Source organism: Saccopteryx bilineata, chromosome 1 (assembly GCF_036850765.1).
Source record: "Saccopteryx bilineata isolate mSacBil1 chromosome 1, mSacBil1_pri_phased_curated, whole genome shotgun sequence".
Lineage (NCBI taxonomy): Eukaryota > Metazoa > Chordata > Mammalia > Chiroptera > Emballonuridae > Saccopteryx > Saccopteryx bilineata.
Genome location: NC_089490.1, coordinates 284,297,815 through 284,318,784, shown reverse-complemented (window position 1 = coordinate 284,318,784; position 20,970 = coordinate 284,297,815). Strand labels below are relative to the sequence as shown.

The 20,970-nt window shown below is 43.8% G+C and overlaps 1 protein-coding gene across 1 annotated transcript; it reads left to right on the top strand.

Moving 5' to 3' along the window:
- The first annotated feature begins 3,725 nt into the window (after positions 1-3,725).
- Positions 3,726-19,221, top strand: ZNF622 (zinc finger protein 622). Its single transcript, XM_066243951.1, has 6 exons — positions 3,726-4,504; positions 5,981-6,241; positions 6,467-6,629; positions 10,012-10,124; positions 16,279-16,422; positions 18,945-19,221. Exons 1-6 carry the CDS (start codon positions 3,913-3,915, stop codon positions 19,070-19,072), a joined length of 1,401 nt encoding a protein of 466 aa, XP_066100048.1. The 5' UTR covers positions 3,726-3,912; the 3' UTR covers positions 19,073-19,221.
- Positions 19,222-20,970: the final 1,749 nt, after the last annotated feature.

Genomic DNA, 20,970 nt, shown 5'->3' with positions numbered 1-20,970 from the left:
ACAAAGTCTACAACACAGGTCCTTTATAGGAAACGTTTGTCAACCTTTGGTCTAATACATAGAAAATAATACAGTTAGGATTATGTGTAATCCTCACGATTCTACCGTTCAGTGGTATCAAGAGCATTTTTTCAGAATGATGGGGTTATATAAACTGCCCAAAGTCATATAGCTAGTAAGAGGAAAAGCTATGTCGCAGTATCCAGGAGGAATTTTACTTTACAAAATTTTCAAATCTAAATTTTTTTTTTGTCATGGACAGTCTCAGTTTAAATTTTTTAGTAGGATGATTAATTGGTAATAAATATTTTTGATAGTATTGTCAGCAGAGATTAGACACATGAACATAGTACTCTGGATATGCTGTGGAAAATTTAACTTAAAGGTCCTTTAGTCATTTGGCTTACATTTATCAAAAAGCTAAATTGGCTATAGACCTGTGCCTTTCTGGTATTTTTTCAATTTACTGCAGCTCCTGCTGCTGGATCTGCTGAAGGCCCAGTGCTCTTCCTGATGCCCATATAAACTGAAACACTTTTGAGTCCCTGCCCTTGACCCAATGATAACTTGATGTGTCTAGTTTTATTTTCCTTTCTCTCCCTGTATCCTATGCTTCACTCAAACTAGACATATCCTTTCTAAATAATGTCCCTTATTTTCCTCCTTCCCGTATTCTTTTTCTACTTGGCAGATGAAGGCCTCAATATTCCCCCTCCTTTAGGACTCATCTGAAATGGGTCAACTCCTTAATGAAAACTGTTCTATCTCCCTAATTGATGAGATTTCTCTATGCTGAAGGTCCCATTGCCCCTTTCTTTAGATTTCATTGTATTTGACCCCATCTTTATTGTATTAGTTGTGTATTTTTTACTATTCACAACAAATCCCAAAATGAAAGAAGAGTGTCTTAACCTAGGACCAGCTGATTATTATAAAGGACAGATGATGTGCTTTCTAATAAGAAATACCCATTTGGTCTCCATTCCTGGCATAGAGCTGTGTGACTTCCCCAACAAGGTTCTAAAAGACATTATGGTTTCCACTTTGCTCTCTTTGGAGGAAGCCAACTTCCATGTTATGAGGACACTCAAGCAACTCTATGGAGCGGTCATCTCAGTGGGAAACCAGAACCTCTCGCTGTGAACCTGTAAAGGAGCCCTCTTTCAAGGGGATCCTTCAGCCACTTTCAAAAACCTTCACATAACTTCATCTTTGGCCCATATATTCACTACAATTTCATGACATCCTGAGACACCCACATTCCTGATTTATAGAAACTCTGATAAAGTTTGTTGTTTTAAGTTGTGCTATAGAGAAAAGTTACGCTTAGTAAAGACTTAAGAATTGGGGGTAGGCACTATATTTGACGAGAGTATGGATTGGACAGACACCTTGAAGGAAGCAATCCAGCAAAATAATGGTTCAAACAGCGCCTGAAGGGTTTCTAAGACTTAGTTCCAACAAAAGATGTTGGCTTAGCTTTATGAGAGGAACAGCAAGTTTCAATGTGACTGAAGTGGGCTGAGCAGAGTGGGAAAGGGGTGTGGCAGGAGGTCAGATGTGGAGGTAAGGGTGGTGGCAGATCATAGAGGGCCTCCCAGAATAAAAAGTGGCTTAGTCCATTCAAGCTGCTATAACAAAATACCATAACTAGGTGGTTTACAAACAAGTTGGTTTCCCATAGGTTTGAAGGCTGGAAGTCCATGATCAGGGTGCCAGCACAGTCTGCTGAGGGACCTCTTCCTGGTCACAGACTTCTTACTGTACACTCTCCTGGATATCTTTGAAAAAAGCACTAATCGTGTCACAAAGGCTCTCCCCTCATGACCTAATCACCTCCCAAATTACCCCCACTGAACACTAACCTTGGGCATTAGGTTTTCTTTCAACATATGAATTTGGGAATGAAGGAGAGGGGTTACACACGTTCAGGTCATAGAAGTAAGATGCTTGAATTTTATTCTGAGTCAAGTGAAGCCACTGAATGCTTTTCAGTAAGAAAGGCAACGTTGCCTTGACATAGATTTTTATTTTAGTGAGAAGATGGGAGATGGACTCTCACATGCGCCCCCAATGGGGATCCACCTGGGAACCCTCATGGGGCTGATGCTGGAATCAACCCAGCCATCCTCAGCACCTGAGGCTGGGGACCAACCCAGCCATCCTCAGTGCCCCAGCCTACATTCCAACCAATCGAGTCACTGGCTGTGAGAGGGGAGGAGAGATAGGAAGAGGAGAGAAGAAGACGGCAGCTACTCATGTGTGGATAGAACTAGGACTTTTGCATGCTGGGCAGCGGAAGCATCAACTGAGCCTATCAAATGAGCCAACCGGCCAGTGCCTGACGTAGATTTTTAAAAACGTCTCTATCTTTATTGTTAAGCACCACTTGGATTCTGAACGTGTAATGTTCAGTCTCACTCTGATGACTGGTTCAGTTAGGCTGTGCAGATAAGTCTAGGAACTCCTTGAGCCTGTAACATTCACGTTTCTGATAGAATTGGGTTGCTACCTACATCTGAGGCCAGAGTTAACTGAGCACATGAAATGAAGCTAGTTCGAATGGAGATGTGCAGGTAACTGTAACACAGGCTGGGGTTCCAAGATTTAGTGCCAACAAATAAATGTGAAGTGTCATTAAACCTTTTGGATGATTACATGTTGAAATGATATTTTGGATATACTGGGTTAAATAAAACATATCTTTCCTCTTTTTGCTTTTTAAAATCATGGCCACTATTCGATTTAAGATGGCACATGTGGCTTGGTTTAGATTTCTATTTTTTTACTCTTTGCTGTCATTTTTTTCACTCATGACTTCCGCCTGTGCCCTTCCATTGAAAAAGCCAGGCTTGGTTCTGGCCGCCTGGCTCAGTGGCGGAGCATTGGCCGCGGGCCGTGTCTAAGTCGTAGGTTGGATTCCCGGCCAGGGCACACAGAAGAAGCAGCCACCTGCTTCTCCATCCTCCCCTCTCTTCCTTCTTGGTTTCTGTCCTTCGTGAGTTCAGGAACGTTGTGACATGGTTTAGGGGAGTGGGGCGTCAATGGCGGCTTATTGGCCTGGGAGGACCCTGAGAGTGGTCTTGGCGTCCACGTGACGGTCGGGGCTCTCAATTCCTCTCTTCTTCTCCCGCAGCCGTGGCTCAGTTGGAGCAAGCTGACCCCGGGAGGGAGGAAGGAAAGGAAGTAAGGGGAGGAAAGGAGGAGGGAAAAACTGGGCTCAGGCCTGGGCTCCGGTTTTCCGGTGAATCCCCTCAGCTTCAGGCCTGAGTGTCCGGTGTCGCTGGACTCCAACCTGCCGGCGAGGGTTCGGGTGGACGGACCCGGCTAAACAGCAGCCCCCGCTTTCGTGACACTATTCACCCGGCTGCCGGGGCTTTAGCGCGCGGTCCTCCGGAAAGCCCCGACCGTCACGTGGACGCCAAGACCACTCTCAGGGTCCTCCCAGGCCAAGAAGCCGCTCTTGACGCCCCACTCCCCTAAACCATGTCACAACGTCCCCGAACTCACGAAGGACAGAAACCAAGAAGTCTCGGAGGCCTTGAATCACCATCGCCCAACTTAGTGGACACAATCAAAATTCACCCCCGAACCTGCAAGCAATCAACACAGGCTGACCCAATCAACACCCGCTTCAGGCAGACTAGGCGGGGCCTGATTAGCCAGTTGCAGCTCTTGCCTTCCCTGGCTCCTCATTGAAAGAGATGCGGGTCGAGAGGCGGGACTTCCTGTGCAGCCGGTAGTGACTTCCGTCGCGTTATCATCTCCTCGCTCAGATCCAGTCGGGAAGTCGGCGCCCGGTCTGACTCTTTGCGGGCCGTGAAGCTAGTTAAGTAAGGTTTGAACGCCTCTTGGGAGCAGGGCGCTGATCACTAGATCTCTGCTTCATCGCCTCTTATTTCCCGCCTGGAGATGGCGACGTACACCTGCATCACCTGCCGGGTGGCGTTCCAGGACCCGGAGATGCAGCGGGCCCACTACAAGACGGATTGGCACCGCTACAACTTGAAGCGAAAAGTGGCTGACATGGCCCCGGTCACGGCCGAGGGCTTCCAGGAGCGCGTGCGGGCGCAGCGGGCCGTGGCGGAGCGGGAGAGCAAGGGCACGGCCACCTACTGTACCGCCTGCGGGAAAAAGTTCGCCTGCTCCAACGCCTACGAAAACCACCTCAAGTCCCGGCGGCATGTGGAGCTGGAGAGGAAGGCGGTAAATCGCAAGGTGGAGATGATGAACGAAAAGAACTTGGAGAAAGGGTTGGGCGTGAGCAGTGTGGACAAGGATGCCATGAACGTGGCCATCCAGCAGGCCATCAAGGCCCAGCCGTCTCCCAAGAAGGCCCCCCCGGCGCCTAAGGACTCCGGGAGTCCCGTGGCAGCGGCCGGTGGGGGACGTGCGACTGACGACCGGGACCCTGCCGAGAAGCCTCCCCGGTTCCAGTGGTTCGAACAGCAGGCCAAGAAGCTGGCAAAGCAGCAGGGGGAGGAGGAGGAACTGGATGGAGACGGTAAGGGCCCTAGGGGGCGGTGTGTGTGTGTCTAGGAAATTGGTTCGCCTTTGGTTTCCAGATTTATACTCGAGGTTAGAGGAGGGAGGGATCGTTTTTATTTGTTTATTTATTTGTTTGTTTATTTTATTTTTTTGCATTTTTCCGAAACCAGAAACGGGGAGGCAGTCAGACAGACTCCCGCATGCGCCCGGCCGGGATCCACCCGGCACGCCCACCAGGGGGCGACGCTCTGCCCACCAGGGGGCGATGCTCTGTTGCAACCAGAGCCACTCTAGCGCCTGGGGCAGAGGCCACAGAGCCATCCCCAGCGCCTGGGCCATCCTTGCTCCAATGGAGCTTTGGCTGCGGAAGGGGAAGAGAGAGACAGAGAGGAAGGAGAGGGGGAGGGGTGGAGAAGCAGATGGGCGCCTCTCCTGTGTGCCCTGGCTGGGAATCGAACCCGGGACTCCTGCACGCCAGGCCGATGCTCCAGCACTGAGCCAACCGGCCAGGGCTTATTTATTTTTTATTAATTAAATTTATTGGAGTGACATTGGATAGCAAAACTTTACAAGTTTTAAGTGTACAACCCAATAAAACACTATCTACACCCCATATCGTGCACCATCCACCCCAAGCAAAGTCTCTTTTAGGACCCATTTTCCACGCATCCCACTCCACCTTATCCTCGCCATTTGTCCACCTCCACCTACTCACATCCCCTTTCCTTCTGGCTAACACCACACTGTTATTTGCGTCTCTGTGTTATCTATATATGGTTTATGTGGGGGTTTTTGGGGCTAATCCGGAGGGATCCGTTTTGAAGGGAAAGTGGTAAGGGCGGATTCCATGCTTCCCGAGGTCACGTGTCCAGCATCCTCCCCGGAATTTTGTTTGTTTCATTTACTATTGTAGATTCAGGGCCTGAAACCTTCCGGGGAGATAGGTCCTTAATACACTTGTAGAATGAATTGATGCCATGTCTGTTTGTTTTGAATGAGGAGGTTTTTAACATAGGCAAAGGAAGACATGTAATTATCTTGGGTTTCTGGTTATGGTGGCTTTGCACTTAGTTGATTGAAGCAGTGAAACAAGGGGTTCAAAATCAGCTAGCTATCCTAAACTGAGGAGCTGGAGCCAGCAACCAGGCTTTCTTGACTTTGAGTTATTTATTCCTTCTTTCCTTCATCACACATCCTTTTACATTGATTGTATGTGAACACATAAACGCGAGAAAGAAGCAGACTCCTTCCAGGAGTTTACTGTGGGCTGGAAAATTAAAATTAAAGTATTTCTTAGCCATACAAATTGGTCTGTGGTAAAGCAATAGTTAAAATTGAGCTCTTGAAAGAGAGGGGTTCTCCTGGGAGGTAAATCAGCACTCTGTCTCCCCAAATATGACACTGCCACCTCATGTTTGTATATCTGTGGTTTCTTTTATTGTGGTTACTACTTTCCTTAAACTAACCTTGTTTATCAAATCTCTGCTTGAAGATTGGGAAGATATTGATTCTGATGAAGAACTGGAATGTGAGGATGCTGAATCGATGGATGAGTTGGAGGAGCAGGATGCAGAGGAGGAAGAGGCTGGGGGAAGCGCACCCCTTGGTGCCATCTCTATAAAGGACTGCTTATTTTGTCCCCATCATTCAAGCTCCCTCATGAAGAATGTGGCGCACATGACTAAAATCCACAGCTTCTTTATTCCTGACATAGAGTACCTTTCGGATCTTAAGGGACTGATTCAGTATTTGGGTAAGTACAATAGCTTTCCTTTTAATGAAGAAGTAGCACGTTATTGGGGGGCAGGTCTTAAAGAAACATTCGTTTTATGTTTCTCACCAATCTTGGATTTAATGACGTTTATTTTGTGTAGACCAGAACTTGATGTGTGTATTTTGAATTGTGCTGATGTATGGTGAGATTTAATATGGCCACAAAAGCTTTTTTCATACTTTTTTCTTCAAATTGTTTTTCCAGGAGAGAAAGTTGGTGTTGGGAAGATTTGCTTGTGGTGCAATGAGAGAGGGAAGTCCTTCTATTCCACAGAAGCTGTACAAGCGCACATGAACGACAAAAGCCACTGTAAACTCTTCACAGATGGTGATGCTGCTTTGGAATTTGCAGACTTCTATGACTTTAGGTAAATCTGTGGTTGTAATGTGAAGCAAAGTGAAGTCATCGTCTTTGCATTGATGTGATATTAGATGTGCCAGTGCCTGATATGTGTCTAGCACCGTATAATATACTCTTTATATCTCTTATAACGCTTCTATAGAGGTGGTTATTCCCTCTCATTTTGTAGGTAAGAAACTGAGTGTAACAGAGTTAAACACACACATATCATAAAGAGATCTGATAAGAAGGTCTCAAGTCCCAAACTGAAATTTATTTGACTTGAAAACTGCTTTTTGGCAGTTTCATGGTCAGGAGTTCAGTTTTTCCAGTTAACCTTACGAGCAGAGGCACAGGAATTAGATTTTGGTTTTTCTGAGAGTCCTTGAAGCACAAGCTGCTTCCTAAGGGAGTTGGGGAGGTTGCTGAACTAAGACATTCCCAGGCATTAGATGGTGAGATCATCCCATGGGTGGTTCACCCTTTACTCGAAACTGGTATAATTGATCTGTCATGCACCAGATCTGTGCTAGGTACTCTTGAATAGCTAATTCCTGGTGTCAAGATACCTATGACCTAGCACAGGTTTGCTACACAAGCAGATGTGTATAATTACCATGCCAGATGTGCATAATCCACGTGATACAGATGTTTAGAAAAGTCCTAGTCTTTTTCAGTTGTCCTTTTGCATTTTCTGCCTTATTTCTCTTGTAGTGAGGGAGAGTTTTTCATTTTTGTCACTTTGGCTGTATAGGGGTATTCCATTGTGGTTTTAACTTGCATTTCTCTGGTGACTGCTGCAGTTTTATATACTATATTAACTAACCATTTAGATGTCTCTTGTGAGGTGTTTGATCAAATTTTGTTTTTTGGGGGGGTTCTCTGTCTACTGTTAACATTTTATGTGTATTTCTCCAGTTAATGTCTATGCATTTGTGAACATTTCTAGGAACATAGAGATTCTTCTAGAACTGCACTGTCCTTGTGGCTATTAAATAATTAGAAATTAAATTACAAATTTAAACATAATTCTTAAGTTACACAACTACATATCAAAGCACATTGATTACTAGCTACCATTTTGGACACAGTCATAGAAAATTTCTGTATCACAGAGTTCTATTGGACAGCACCGTTTTAGAACTTAAGAAGTTTTTTTTTCATCTTCCAATTACTATTGACATACACTATTATATTAGTTTAAGGTGTACAACATAATGATTAGACATTTATATAACTTACGAAGTGATCACCCCAGTAAGTCTAGTACCTGACACCATACATAGTTATTACAGCATTAGTGACTATATTCCCTATACTGTACTTTATATCTCAGTGACTGTTTTATCTCCCCCAACTTTTTATAACCAGAAATTTATACATCCTAATCCCTTTCCCGTTTCACCCTTCTCTTCAACTCTCTTCTATCTGGCAACCATCAGTTGACAGAACTTATTGTTATAATGGTTAAATTGATGAAAGGTGCATCTCAGCTCTCCATTTTCTTCCTCTCTGGTTACCTTCCTAGGGAGAAGTTTTTATTAGTACAAGTTTAGGTTCATAGCAAAATGAGCAGCAGATACAGAAATTTTCAATCTATACCCTGCTGCCACATACGCATGGCCTCCCCCATTATCAACACCTTCCACTTGTACATATGTTACAATAGATGAATCTACACTGACTCATCATTATCAAAGTCCATAGTTTGCATTACATTGCACTTTTGGTGTTCTACATTGGACAGATGTGTAATGACATGTATCCATCATTATAGTATTATGTAGAGTAGTTTCACTGCCCTAAACTCCTCTTTCAGCCACCCCAAACCCTGGAACCCACTGATCATTGCATCCTACACAGATTTGTTTTTTTTTCATAACTTCATGTAGTTTGAATTATACACTGTATGTAGTCTTTTCAGACTGGCTTCTTCCACTTAGTAATAGGCATTTGAGGTTTCTTCATGTCTTATGGCTGACAGCTCATTTCTTTTTGGTTTAAATTGTATCCTATTTGGATGTACCACAATTTTATCCATTCACCTAGTGAAGGACATTTTGCTTACTTCCAAGTTTTAGTAATTACGAACAAAGCTGCTATAAACATGTGTGCAGGTTTTTTTGTGTTGACAGTCATTTTTAGCTCCTTTAGGAATATACGAAGCAGTAAGATTTCTGGACCATATGGCAAGAGCATGACCATATGTCATTAGTTTTGTAAAGAACTGCTGAGCTGTCTTCCAGAGTGGTTATACCATCCCCTTTCATTCCTTCTTGCAGTGAATGAGACTTCCTGTTGCTCCACATTCTCACCAGCATTGGCATTGTTAGTGTTACCAGCATTGGTGTTGCTAGTGTTCTGCATTTTGACCAGATTTAAACATTACATTGTTCTAATTTGCATTTTACTAATGATATGATGAGGAGCATCTTTTTACATGCTGTTTGCCAGCTGTATATCTTCTTAGGTTTCTGTAAGGTCTTTGGACTGTTTTTTGGTTGGGTGTTTGTTTTCTTACTGAGTTTTAAAGGCTCTTTGTTAAAAATATTTTGGATAGCAGTATTTTATCAGATGTGTCTTCTGAAAATATTTTTTACTGTCTATTGCTTTTATTTTAGTTCTCTTGACATTGTTTTTCACAGAGTAGACATTGTTATTTATTTATTTTTTAATTTTTGTATTTTTTCTGAAGTGAGAAGCATGGAGGCAGAGAGACAGACTCCCACATGTGCCTAACTGGTCTCCTCCTGGCATGCCCACCAGGGGGCGATGCTCTGCCCATCTGAGCATTGTAACCAGAGCCATTCTAGCACCTGCGGCAGAGGCCATGGAGCCATCCTCAGTTCCCAGGCTAACTTTGCTTCAATGGAGCCTTGGCTGTGGGAGGGGAAGAGAGACAGAAAGGAGAGGTGGGGAAGGGTGGAAAAGTAGATGGACGTTTCTCCTGTGTGCCTTGACCAGGAATCAAACCTGGGACTTCCACACTCCAGGCCAATGCTCTACCCTGAGCCAACCGGCCAGGGATCAGATGTTTTTAATCTTAACATAGTCTACTTTATCAATTTTTTTCTTTCATGGATAATGCCTTTGTTATGGTACCTAATAAGCCATCACCAAACTTAGTTGTCTAGATTTTTCCTACATTATCTTCTAGGAGTTTTATAGTTTTGCATTTTCCATTTAGTTCTTTGATCTATTTTGAATTCATAAATCATTTACATACTTTTACTTCAGAGCAAATGCTAAAAAATTATTTTCACCTCACACCTTTCAGCGTACAGACCCTGCAACTTTCTATCACCCCTTTTGGGTAGCTAGTGGGTTTGCCATATTTGTAAATACAATTTATGTCTTTAGGTAAATTTGAGGTATCCATCTGCTTATTAATGCCTTTCCCTGTTTTCCAGGAGTAGCTACCCAGATCACAAAGAAGGGGAGGAGCCTGAGGAGACCGACCTGTTTCCCCCAGAAAAGACCTTGGATTATGATGATGAAACCATGGAGCTGATTCTACCTTCTGGTGTGTGCATTTGTCAGAACTAAGTAGCTTGATGCCAGTGAGACTGTTGGAGAGGCACGTTCCCTGCAGTCTTTTCCGTACGGAGGGGAGAACAAAATGAATGTTTCTGTTCTCGGGTGTGTGGCACCCTCTGAAGGTTGCTACTTAGCTCTGTGTTGGCCGTTTTGTTTACATTGGATCGCTGCTTTTGCTCACCTCTATTTTGATCAGAGTGCTCTGTCATTGTTTTCTTTTCAGAATTGTAGACCTGTTCTGTTGTATTTATCAATTTTGGCCCCATCTAGGTTTTTCTTGTTAATCTTGACCTTACTGTTATTCTTTGAACTGATTTCCTGTTTTCTCATATTGCTCAGGCTTCCAAATGGGAGTCTGACCTGGGTCTGTCTGATTGACAGTGCCCAGGTTGCCTGTTTCTTATTGTAGGGAAGAGGCTTAGAGTTTGAATTCTGTCTTATATTTGGGGAACAGTATTCATAATTGTGGGACTCTAACTCAGGTTTGTAAAATTGAAGAGAAGCCGTGAATAAGGGAAGCACCCATTATTGTTCATAGTGTTATGATTAGCTGAGGAGAATAGGAGACTGCTCAAGACACCTGTACCAATGAAAGAGAATAAATGGTAGAGATAATAAGATCCTAGCCTAATCAGATGGTGGCACAGTGGGTAGAGTGTCGGACTGGTACGCAAAGACTCAGGTTCAAAATCCGGAGGACCCAGGTTCAAAACCTTGAGGTCACCTTGAGTGTGGGCTCATCTGGTTTGAGCATAGCTCACCAGCTTGAATCCAAGGTCACTGGCTTGAGCAAGGGGTCACTCAATCTGCTTAGCCCTTTGGTCAAGGCACATAGGAGAAAGCAATGAACAACTAAGGTGCTGCAATGAAGAATTGATGCTTCTCATATCTCTCCCTTTCTGTCTGTCTGTCCCTATCTGTCCCTCTTTCTGTCTCTCTCTATCTCTGTCTCACACACACACACACACACACACAGAAAAAGATTCTAAAAATACCTTGTATTTCCTGATCAGTTCATTTTATTTTTACAACAAGTCTTAGGGGCTTGGAATCATGTTTGCCTGTAGTACTGGGAACATATTGCTTCGCCTCTATGTCATTAGGCAGTGAAAGAAAGTGGTGTGAGATGAGCTGAAAGACCGATATCACTGGGGTTTTTTGTTTGTTTGCTTGTTTTGTTTTTAGAGAGAGACAGGAAGGAAGATGAGAAGTGCCAACTTGTATATAGTTGTGGTGCATTTGTGCCTTGATTGGGGGCTCTGGTTGAGCCAGTAGCCTAGGGGTCGGGAACCTATGGCTCATGAGCCAAATGTGGCCCTTCTGAAGGCTACATCTGGCTCGCAGACAATCTTGAATAAAAAAATAATAACGTTAAAAATATAAAACATTCTTGGCCCTGGCTGGTTGGCTTAGTGGTAGAGCGTCGGCCTGGCGTGCAGGAGTCCTGGGTTCGATTCCCGGCCAGGGCACACAGGAGAAGTGCCCATCTGCTTCTCCACCCCTCCCCCTCTCCTTCCTCTCTGTCTCTCTCTTCCCCTCCCGCAGCCAAGGCTCCATTGGAGCAAAGTTGGCCCAGGCGCTAAGGATGGCTCCATGGCCTCTGCCTCAGATGCTAGAATGGCTCTGGATGCAACAGAACAGCGCATGCGGGAGTCTGTCTGACTGCCTCCACGTTTCCAACTTCAGAAAAAAAAAAAAAAAATATATATATATATATGGTCTACCAGAAAGTTCTGTCTGTTTTTGGAATAAAACAAAATACAAATTTTTCTTACCATCAATAAACTTTATTAAATAATATATTTTCACACCAAATCCTATCTTCCAAATATGGTCCGAAATGGTTTGCTGAGCTGAATTAAGCCTTTCTGCGATCTCCCATGTTGTGAGAAAAGGATCTTGCTCCAACATGGTCTTAACAACATCATCATCGATCAAAGATGGTTGCCCAGAACGTGGCTTATCAGAAAGGTCGAAATCACCTGTTTCAAATTTTTTGAACCATCTTCTGCATGTCCTATCAGAAACTGTACCTTCACCAAACACTTTCAATAAATTTATACATGCTTCTATAGCATTTCTTTTTTTTTTTATTTTTTTTTTATTTTTTATTTATTATTTTTTTTTTTTTCATTTTTCTGAAGCTGGAAACAGGGAGAGACAGTCAGACAGACTCCCGCATGCGCCCGACCGGGATCCACCCGGCACGCCCACCAGGGGCGACGCTCTGCCCACCAGGGGGCGATGCTCTGCCCATCCTGGGCGTCGCCATGTTGCGACCAGAGCCACTCTAGCACCTGGGGCAGAGGCCACAGAGCCATCCCCAGCGCCCGGGCCATCTTTGCTCCAATGGAGCCTTGGCTGCGGGAGGGGACGAGAGAGACAGAGAGGAAAGCGCGGCGGAGGGGTGGAGAAGCAAATGGGCGCTTCTCCTATGTGCCCTGGCCGGGAATCGAACCCAGGTCCTCCGCACGCTAGGCCAACGCTCTACCGCTGAGCCAACCGACCAGGGCCCTAGCATTTCTTCCTTGTTGAAATTCATATACAATACAGTGGTGTAAATGAACTTTATCAGTAGCCATGGGTACACTATCGCTTCACACATAAGACTAACGTGAATCAACTTTTAGTTAATTTGCTACATCAGTATGTATACATTAAGTGATAAAAATAGAGAGGCATACATGCACCAAATAAACATGTGCTTACGTGTCGAAACTTGTGATAGAAACGGACAGAACTTTCCGGTAGACCGTGTGTGTGTGTGTGTGTGTGTGTGTGTGTGTGTGTGTAACATTCTCATGTATTATAATCCGTTCATTTCCTACTGCTCATGTTCATGGTTGCGGGTGGCTGGAGCCAATCACAGCTGTCCTCGGGACAACACCAAATTTTTATTGGATAATGCGTAACGTACACTGTTGTATGGCTCTCATGGAATTACATTTTAAAATATGTGGCGTTCATGGCTCTCTCAGCTAAAAAGGTTCCTGACCCCTGCAGTATCCCCTTGCTCAAGCCAGTGACCTTAGGTTTCAAGCCAACGACGATGTGATTGTGTTGATGGTCCTGTGCTCAAGCTGGTGACCTCGGGGTTTTGAACCTGGGACTTCAGCATTCCAGGCCAACACTGTGTCCACTGCACTGCCTCTGGTCAGGCCAATATTGGTTTTTAAAGCCTCGGTTTCCTTGGTCACACCTGCAGATCACTTGCTGAGCCATTTATTGTACAGTATTGGCTAATACACCTCAGGACAGCTCTATGACTAAGACTTAGAAGTAGTGAGGTAACTGGTTTGTTGTTGAGTGCTACAAAATACTGGACTCTTAGGTAGGCTCAGGAGAGACCTAACCAACAGCCAAGTATTGCCTTATCCCAAAGGTTCTTAGCTTTTTTCTTGGGAAGGGTTTGCATGGATGTTAGCATTAAACTAAAATTGAGAAAGATTCTAACGTAAAGAGCTTAAAGAAATTTTATCCACTAAGCTTGGCAGATTTGGCTTTAATCTGGTTTCAAAAACATTAGTTGTGATACCATAAATTTAGTTCATTCAGATCAAGTAGCTGATCCCAGAGCCAGTGACAAAGAGCACCCGGTAGAGGGCACTGTGGGCATTGTTTTGAGAACTAGTCTGGCTCCCGTGCTTTAGGTCTTTGCTCTTCATTTCCTGTGGAATAAGTTGATGTGTAAAGCACATCTAGTTAGCAGCTGACTCTCCAGATGCAATTGTTGGTGGATTCACAGGAGATAGGTAAACTGAGGAAAATTACAGTTGGAGATACTTTTTCCCCACTGTTTAATGTCATTGGTTGTTAGGCTGTTTGCTAAGTAGGAGTGGACAGTTCTCTGAGGAGTGGTTGCTGTGGTGACTGATAAGTGGACAGGTTGTGGCTTCACCATAACTCAGACATAACCCATCTGTGATATATTGGGCTGTCACAGTGTGTTCTAAAAATAATTTTCTTGACGAGGCCCTTCAGGTTGAGCTGTTCTCAGCACATTATACTTGGTGCTTAATATCAGGTGCTCACTGTCATTGACACACACAGGGGTGGCTCCAAACACTGCATGCTTGCGTCTCTTGGGCCACCTGTTGGGACCTTGGCATTGAGAAATAAAACCTCTTCAAGTATGCTTTAAAAAGCAAAACTTCTATAAATATGTATTTCCAAATGCTGCTTAAGAAAATAAATTATTGATTTATTATGTACTAATGACCAGCATTATCATTTAATGATTTTGAGGCAGTCATTATTACAAACCTGGAGCATTTTGACCTGCCATTATAATTAGAAAATCACAATAAACAGTGCTGGCCTTTGCCTGCTAGAGCCTCCATTTAAGCTGAGTCTCTGTCCGTCCGCGGTGTCCCACTCACTTTTGTGATCTAGGAATTTTGTTAACTCTCAAGCTGCCAGAACAGTCAGGGTCAGGGAGACATGCTTTCATCCATACTGGTGTTCAGAGACCGAATCATCTTTGATTTGGATGTTTCTCTTTGTCATTTCTTGAGTCTGATGACAAAACAATCAACTGGAGGTACTACTTTTCCATACCTGTGTAGCAGACAAACTGTTTGCAGGTAGCTTGCAGGTGGAGGGACTTAAAAGAAAATAACCTACCTGACAGAATTTTTTTCATGTAAATTAAAGGTCTAGATCCTAAGAGCAAATACAGTTACTTGCCATATTTATACTGTCCTGTTCTTGGTCTTTTACACAGAGGATTCTGAATGAAATATGAATGAAATCTGTTTTATATATGTAGATGTCAAACTTTCCTAGCTGTCCACATGGTTCTACCTAGCCATATTACCTTTAGTCACTTGCAGCAGAAATAACTGTTTTATGCCCAGTGTATAAGCTGTTGTTAAATTTCTACATGTTTATATCTGTTTGGAAAGGTGTTTGATTACTTATATTCTAATTAATATTTTTGTGAAAACACCACTTGTACTAAACGCTCAGTGATGCTGACAGCACTGGCTCGGGGTCACGTGTTGAGCCACTGCTCTGCTGGAGCCTGGTGTCATCACGGAGGCCTGCCCTTGCCTTTCTCCTGCTGTGCAGCTAAAAGATACTGGTCAGCGCACTTTTCCTGTAACGAATCAGATAGTCAATATAGATTCACTTCTGGAAGCACGATTGACTTGCATAGTTTTACCAGATCCTTCTAAATAAGCAAAAGCTGTAGAGAGAATTCAACTTAATCATCTTTTAAGATGCTAGTTCACCTGGTGATTGCCACCGGTTGGAAAGCGATAGGGCAGTTTTGTCAGGCACGATTGACATTTTGGGCCAGGTAATTCTTTGATGTGGAGGGTTATCCTGTGTATTGCAGGATGTTTAGCTCTATTCTTGACTTTTATTCAGTGTGTTTCAACTGCTGGTTCACAGACCAATCTGCCAGAAATTTCGTACTGGTCCGTGAAAGGGTTAATCACCCTGATGTATGAAGATTATGGATCCAGTGACCTTAGTCTAATTCGCTTATGCTCAGGGTGATTTCTGCCTTAGTGGTTTCTGAAATAATTCTATTTTCACTGGTCGCCAAGTATAAAATGTTGAAAACCACTGCACTAGATTTTTTTCTCCAACCTCTAGCTGTAGCAGCCAGCGTCTCCAGTTGTTGCCCGATGTCGTTGGAGTCAAGCTGCCCCTGTTTGTGAAGCACTGCTGTAGAGACCTTAATGCAAAGGAAAGGTGGAATGGTTTCTGTTCTAGACCCAGACTGCAGCTTGTAGGCCTACACATCAAGACTATTCTCTGTGCTTAATATTCTTCTTATTACAAAGAATTGGAAATGGAATCCCTTACCTCCAAGGGCCCTATTGTCTGTATTACTAGGTGTTGCTGTGTGAGTTTCTAGGGAGGCATATTGCATATATGTACAAGATGCTGAGTTTTTCACTTTAAAGTGACTTGCTATTCTTATTTGTAAAAATTGCTCTGCTTTTTGGTTTCCTTTCTGTTTTAAATATGCTGCTTCACCTTTTCTCAGCAGATGGAGCACTGCTTCCTCTGGTGCGTCGCTTTCCGTTGGTGCCCTGTGAGGTCTGATTTGGAAAACCCGTGCTTTATAGCCCTGGCTTGGAAAACTATCCAACTCAGTGTTTAAATATTGTTCTTTTGGAAAACAGGTGCCAGAGTGGGTCATCGCTCCTTGATGCGATACTACAGACAACGATTTGGCTTGTCGAGAGCTGTGGCAGTTGCCAAGAACCAGAAGGCGGTGGGCCGGGTGCTCCAGCAGTACAGAGCACTGGGGTGGACTGGCGGCACAGGTATGTCGGTGTGGAAGCCACACACCAGCCCACGGCCTCGTTTCGGAGCAGGGGTCCGGGGGACAGTCCCCATTCATACTGTCTTTGTGGTTCTCCCTGGGGGAAACTCAGCCTCTTGGCTCTTTGGCTTCCCTTACCACTTGATATGTTTATGAAAGTAAGCCGGAAGTTCTGTGACTTAAAAGCTTCTTATTCCTGTCACAGTAACTGTGAAACTGCATATATGCCATTAACTTTTTAAGAAGATAATTTCCAAATAAAAATATTTAGTAATCATCAAAGGTTGAAATTATACTGGAGGTTACACATAAGAGTTAAATAGTATCCTTGTGGCAAATGGTGGAGCCAGTGAAGTCAAACATGACCTGTAAGATATGCTTGTAGGTTCTTACGTGGTCAGCATGGGTAGTTCCCCTCACACCGCTTCCCCCTCGTTTATAAAATGGTGATGACAGTAATAGGACCTACCTTGTAGAATTGTGCGGGTTAAATATTAGTGTATGTGTGATACAGTACATGCACACAATCAAGTGTAGCTATCACTCCTTTCTGTAACTTTCCCATAGAAAACTTAGTAAGAGTCAGAGGAATAAAGCAGGCCACTGAAACTATTATTCTGTGACCATCATCAGTATGAAATTATAAAGCCATTATGATATGTCTGCTATATGAAGTTCAGTCCTTAGTTGTTCTGGGAAAACATCAATCCACTGGAGGAATGTGGTGATTATAAGAGAACTTTTTTTTTTTTAATTTCAATTTTTATTTTGAAATTAATGGGTGACATTGATCAATAATTACATAGGTTTCAGGTGAACATCTTTATACCATTTGAAATGTTTTTTTTGTTGTTTGTTTTTTTAATTTTAATGGGTGACATTGATAAATCAGGGTACATATATTCAGAGAAAACATCTCCAGATTATTTTGATATTTGATTATGTTGCATACCCCTCACCCAAAGTCAAATTGTCTTCCGTCACCTTCTATCTGGTTTTTTTTGTTCCCCTCTCCTCCCCACCCTCCTCCCTCTCCTCCTCCCCCTTACCCCGTTACCATCACACGCTTGTCCATGTCTCTGAGTCTCATTTTTATGTCCCACCTATGTATAGTTCAGGGGTCCCCAAACTATGGCCTGCGGGCCGCATGTGGCCCCCTTAGGCCATTTATCCGGCCCCCGCCGCACTTCCAGAAGGGGCACCTCTTTCATTGGTGGTCAGTGAGAGGAGCATAGTTCCCATTGAAATACTATACTGGTCAGTTTGTTGATTTAAATTTACTTGTTCTTTATTTTAAATATTGTATTTGTTCCCATTTTGTTTTTTTACTTTAAAATAAGATATGTGCAATGTGCATAGGGATTTGTTCATAGTTTTTTTATAGTCTGGCCCTCCAACGGTCTGAGGGACAGTGAACTGGCCCCCTGGGTAAAAAGTTTGAGGACCCCTGGTATAGTTCTTAGTTTTTCTGATTTACTTATTTCACTCAGTATAATGTTATCAAGGTCCATCCATGTTGTTGTAAATGATCCGATGTCATCATTTCTTATGGCTGAGTAGTATTCCATAGTATATATGTACCAAAGCTTTTTAATCCACTAGAAATATTGATTGCATTGTGTGCCCATTGCCTAAAGTAAAATTTTTTTCTGTCACCGTTTTTATTTATTGATTTTACGGGGGTGGGGAATGAAAAATAGCAACTCATAGTTGCTTCACAGTAGTTGTTCATTACTTGCTTGTTGCTTATCATATGTGCCTTGACCAGGCAAGTCCTGGTTTTCGAACTAGTGACCTCAGCATTCCAAGTCGATGCTCTGTCCACTGCGCCACCACAGGCCAGGCAAGAGCTCTTTATTAATGGCTGGAAAGCTATGTTCAACTAAAATCCATTTTCAGTGCCACTGTGTGTATGTATACATTTGGTTTCCTTCACTGTGGCCACCTGCAGGCTTTTATGATGAGGTCAGAACTGGTGAAGTGCGGGGAGAAGTAGCAGCAGAAAGGCTGTCATACAGTCCTGCTTCCGCTGGTCCCCAGGCAAGGACACCAAGCAGGAGATAGACAGCTCAGGCTGCAGCAGACCCTTAAAATATCACTTGGGTTCTAGAGTGCATCTGCTTGGTGGCATTGTGACCTGGGGCCACTTAAAACTAGCAGACCCTGACTTTACCGGATACTTCTCAGCTGTCTGATTTGATTTGTAGTCTCTGCTTTTCTCTATTCTATTAGATCAACGGGACTTTACCTTTTGGGCTTATAGACCCTTTCCAGATGATGAAAACTAAAGAGGTCCATCCCTCTTGCATACACAAGAGAAAAGTATCTATATATAGAAGTTCTGCTATGCAATTCCAGGGTGCACTTAAAACCCTGCCCCACTGCATGGAGATCCCAAGTTAGCTACTTTTCTTTAAATATAAGAACCCCAAACTAAGTTTGAGATTCTCTGCAAAGATTGGTTTTTCTCTGATCACAAATAACAGATGTTTGCCTCATTTCTTATCTCCTTTCCAACTGCAGGAGCTGCTCTTATGAACAAGCGGGACATGCAGTATGTCCAAAGGATGAAGTCAAAATGGTTACTGAAGACCCAAATGAAGAACAATGCCACTAAGCAGATGCACTTTAGGGCCCAAGTGATGTTCTAAGGGCCTGCCGGAGACTGAGCCGTCCGTCTCCTGCTCAGTGTCCTTCCTGCCTCGGGACCAGCGGAAACAGGGCTGTGTGATGGCCTTTTTGCTGCCAATTCTCCCTGTACTTCATCTGTTCTGACCTCTTAATAAAAGGCAGAATCAAATTGGCTTTCAAGTCATTTCTGGACAGGATTTAAAGGTTCTGTTTTCACAAAGTGAGCCGTGTATCTGCTGGACTCAGGATTTGCACTACTGCTGGGCATGTCTGTGGCCTCAGCTTGTATCTGATTTGTGGTTGTCAGAACAATATGGGAAACTCAGGAGTGACTTGTTTCAAAGTTTAGCTTTCAGAAAAATAACATATCAGATCATATAGCACTAGAACCTGTATAAGCGGGCTATGTGGAATGTCGCTCATTTGAATGCATCATGGCTCGCAAGGTAGTGAAAGTCTCTTCTGGGCATGCTCCTTGAATGCAGGCTCAGTTAAAGAGCACGTCAGTGGCGTGCTGTGAGGTTCTTTATTTCAAAATGTGAACGGACAAGAGTGACCATGCTATGCACTTGCTTGGTTTCTGGTGCTGCTGCTGCTTGAGCTTTTAGTTTAGGAAGGAAATAAATCTAAAGCGTTTAGCTCTCGTTTTAGAAACAAATTACCTCGGGGTGAAATCCAAAGAGATTCTCAGTTTAGGTGATTGAGAGGAAACAGTGATAAACATGAAGTTCAAATCCATTGAGCTACCTCTGACTTTGGAAAACTGACTTGGTGTTTTCAGTCTGTAAAACAAGATGTTTACTATCTCACAAGCTTTTGGGGTTAAATAAATCAGAGGACCCATCACTTACACAGTCCTTGCTGTAAAGTAAGTGCTACAGTTCTCCCTGATTGATCAAACCGGTGCCACAGTGGGTGGCTCATGTCTGGTCAGAGCAGTGTTCCCTTTGAGCAGTGGGGGTCAGGCTGCCAGGAGGCCATGCTGGTCCTTAACCGTGTGTTCACCGGCCCTCATTTACTAGATTCATGTCCTTTAAACTTGGGATGCAGAGTTGAGTTCATTTTATTTCCCTTGTGCCTGGTCCATTGTCCACATGGAGGGCTCCCTGGTTATCCTGTTTTCTAACATCCTCCTTACACAAGGGGCACACATTTTAAATCTGTGTCCTGGGAAAATGAGGCAGTGCTTTGTACGAGGTTTGTTTTTAATTTACGTGTAACTTTCCATTCACTCAACATGATAAACCTAGTTCATTGCTCCTGACCTCTGCTAAGGGGTCCAGTGTGCCCCCTACATGGCGCTTAAGGCTCCCCGGAGCTGAAAGCTGCTTGTCTCCCAGCTGCCGTCACCATACCAGCCCGGCACCAGAGTGGACCTTGTTTACATCCATCCCCTTTTAATTTTGAGCATTTTTACCTGTGTCGGGGGTGTGCACAGTATCTTTGCTGACCTATAAAATACTTCCGCCACTTATTTAATTCCTACTTCAGGCTTCGGGAGATACTTTCTTAGTTCTGATTCTGGGTTTGTGAAACAACCCACTCTCACTACATCATGATTTTATACAATTCAGTTTTTTGCTTTTTTTGTAGTAAAATTCTATTGGGGGGATCGATGAGATTTAAGTATCATCTCCTTAATCTCATAGTTGAATGAACCAGATGAGAAACATGACAATGTACTTATTTGGGGGGGGGGGCTGCTTGGTGGTCTATGAAGGTATGGAGATGTCTGTTTCCTGCTCATTCTCTCCTTGGGGTTTGGCCATCTCTCTGTAGTCTGGCTCCCTCGGGCCTCCCGCCCATTCCTGCACTGATTGTTTCCAGTGTGCCGCATTTTGTTCCTCTCCCAGCCGCAGGTCCCTTTCCTGATGTCTCCTGCCCATCACATTGGGGAAGCAGGTGGGACCCACCAAAC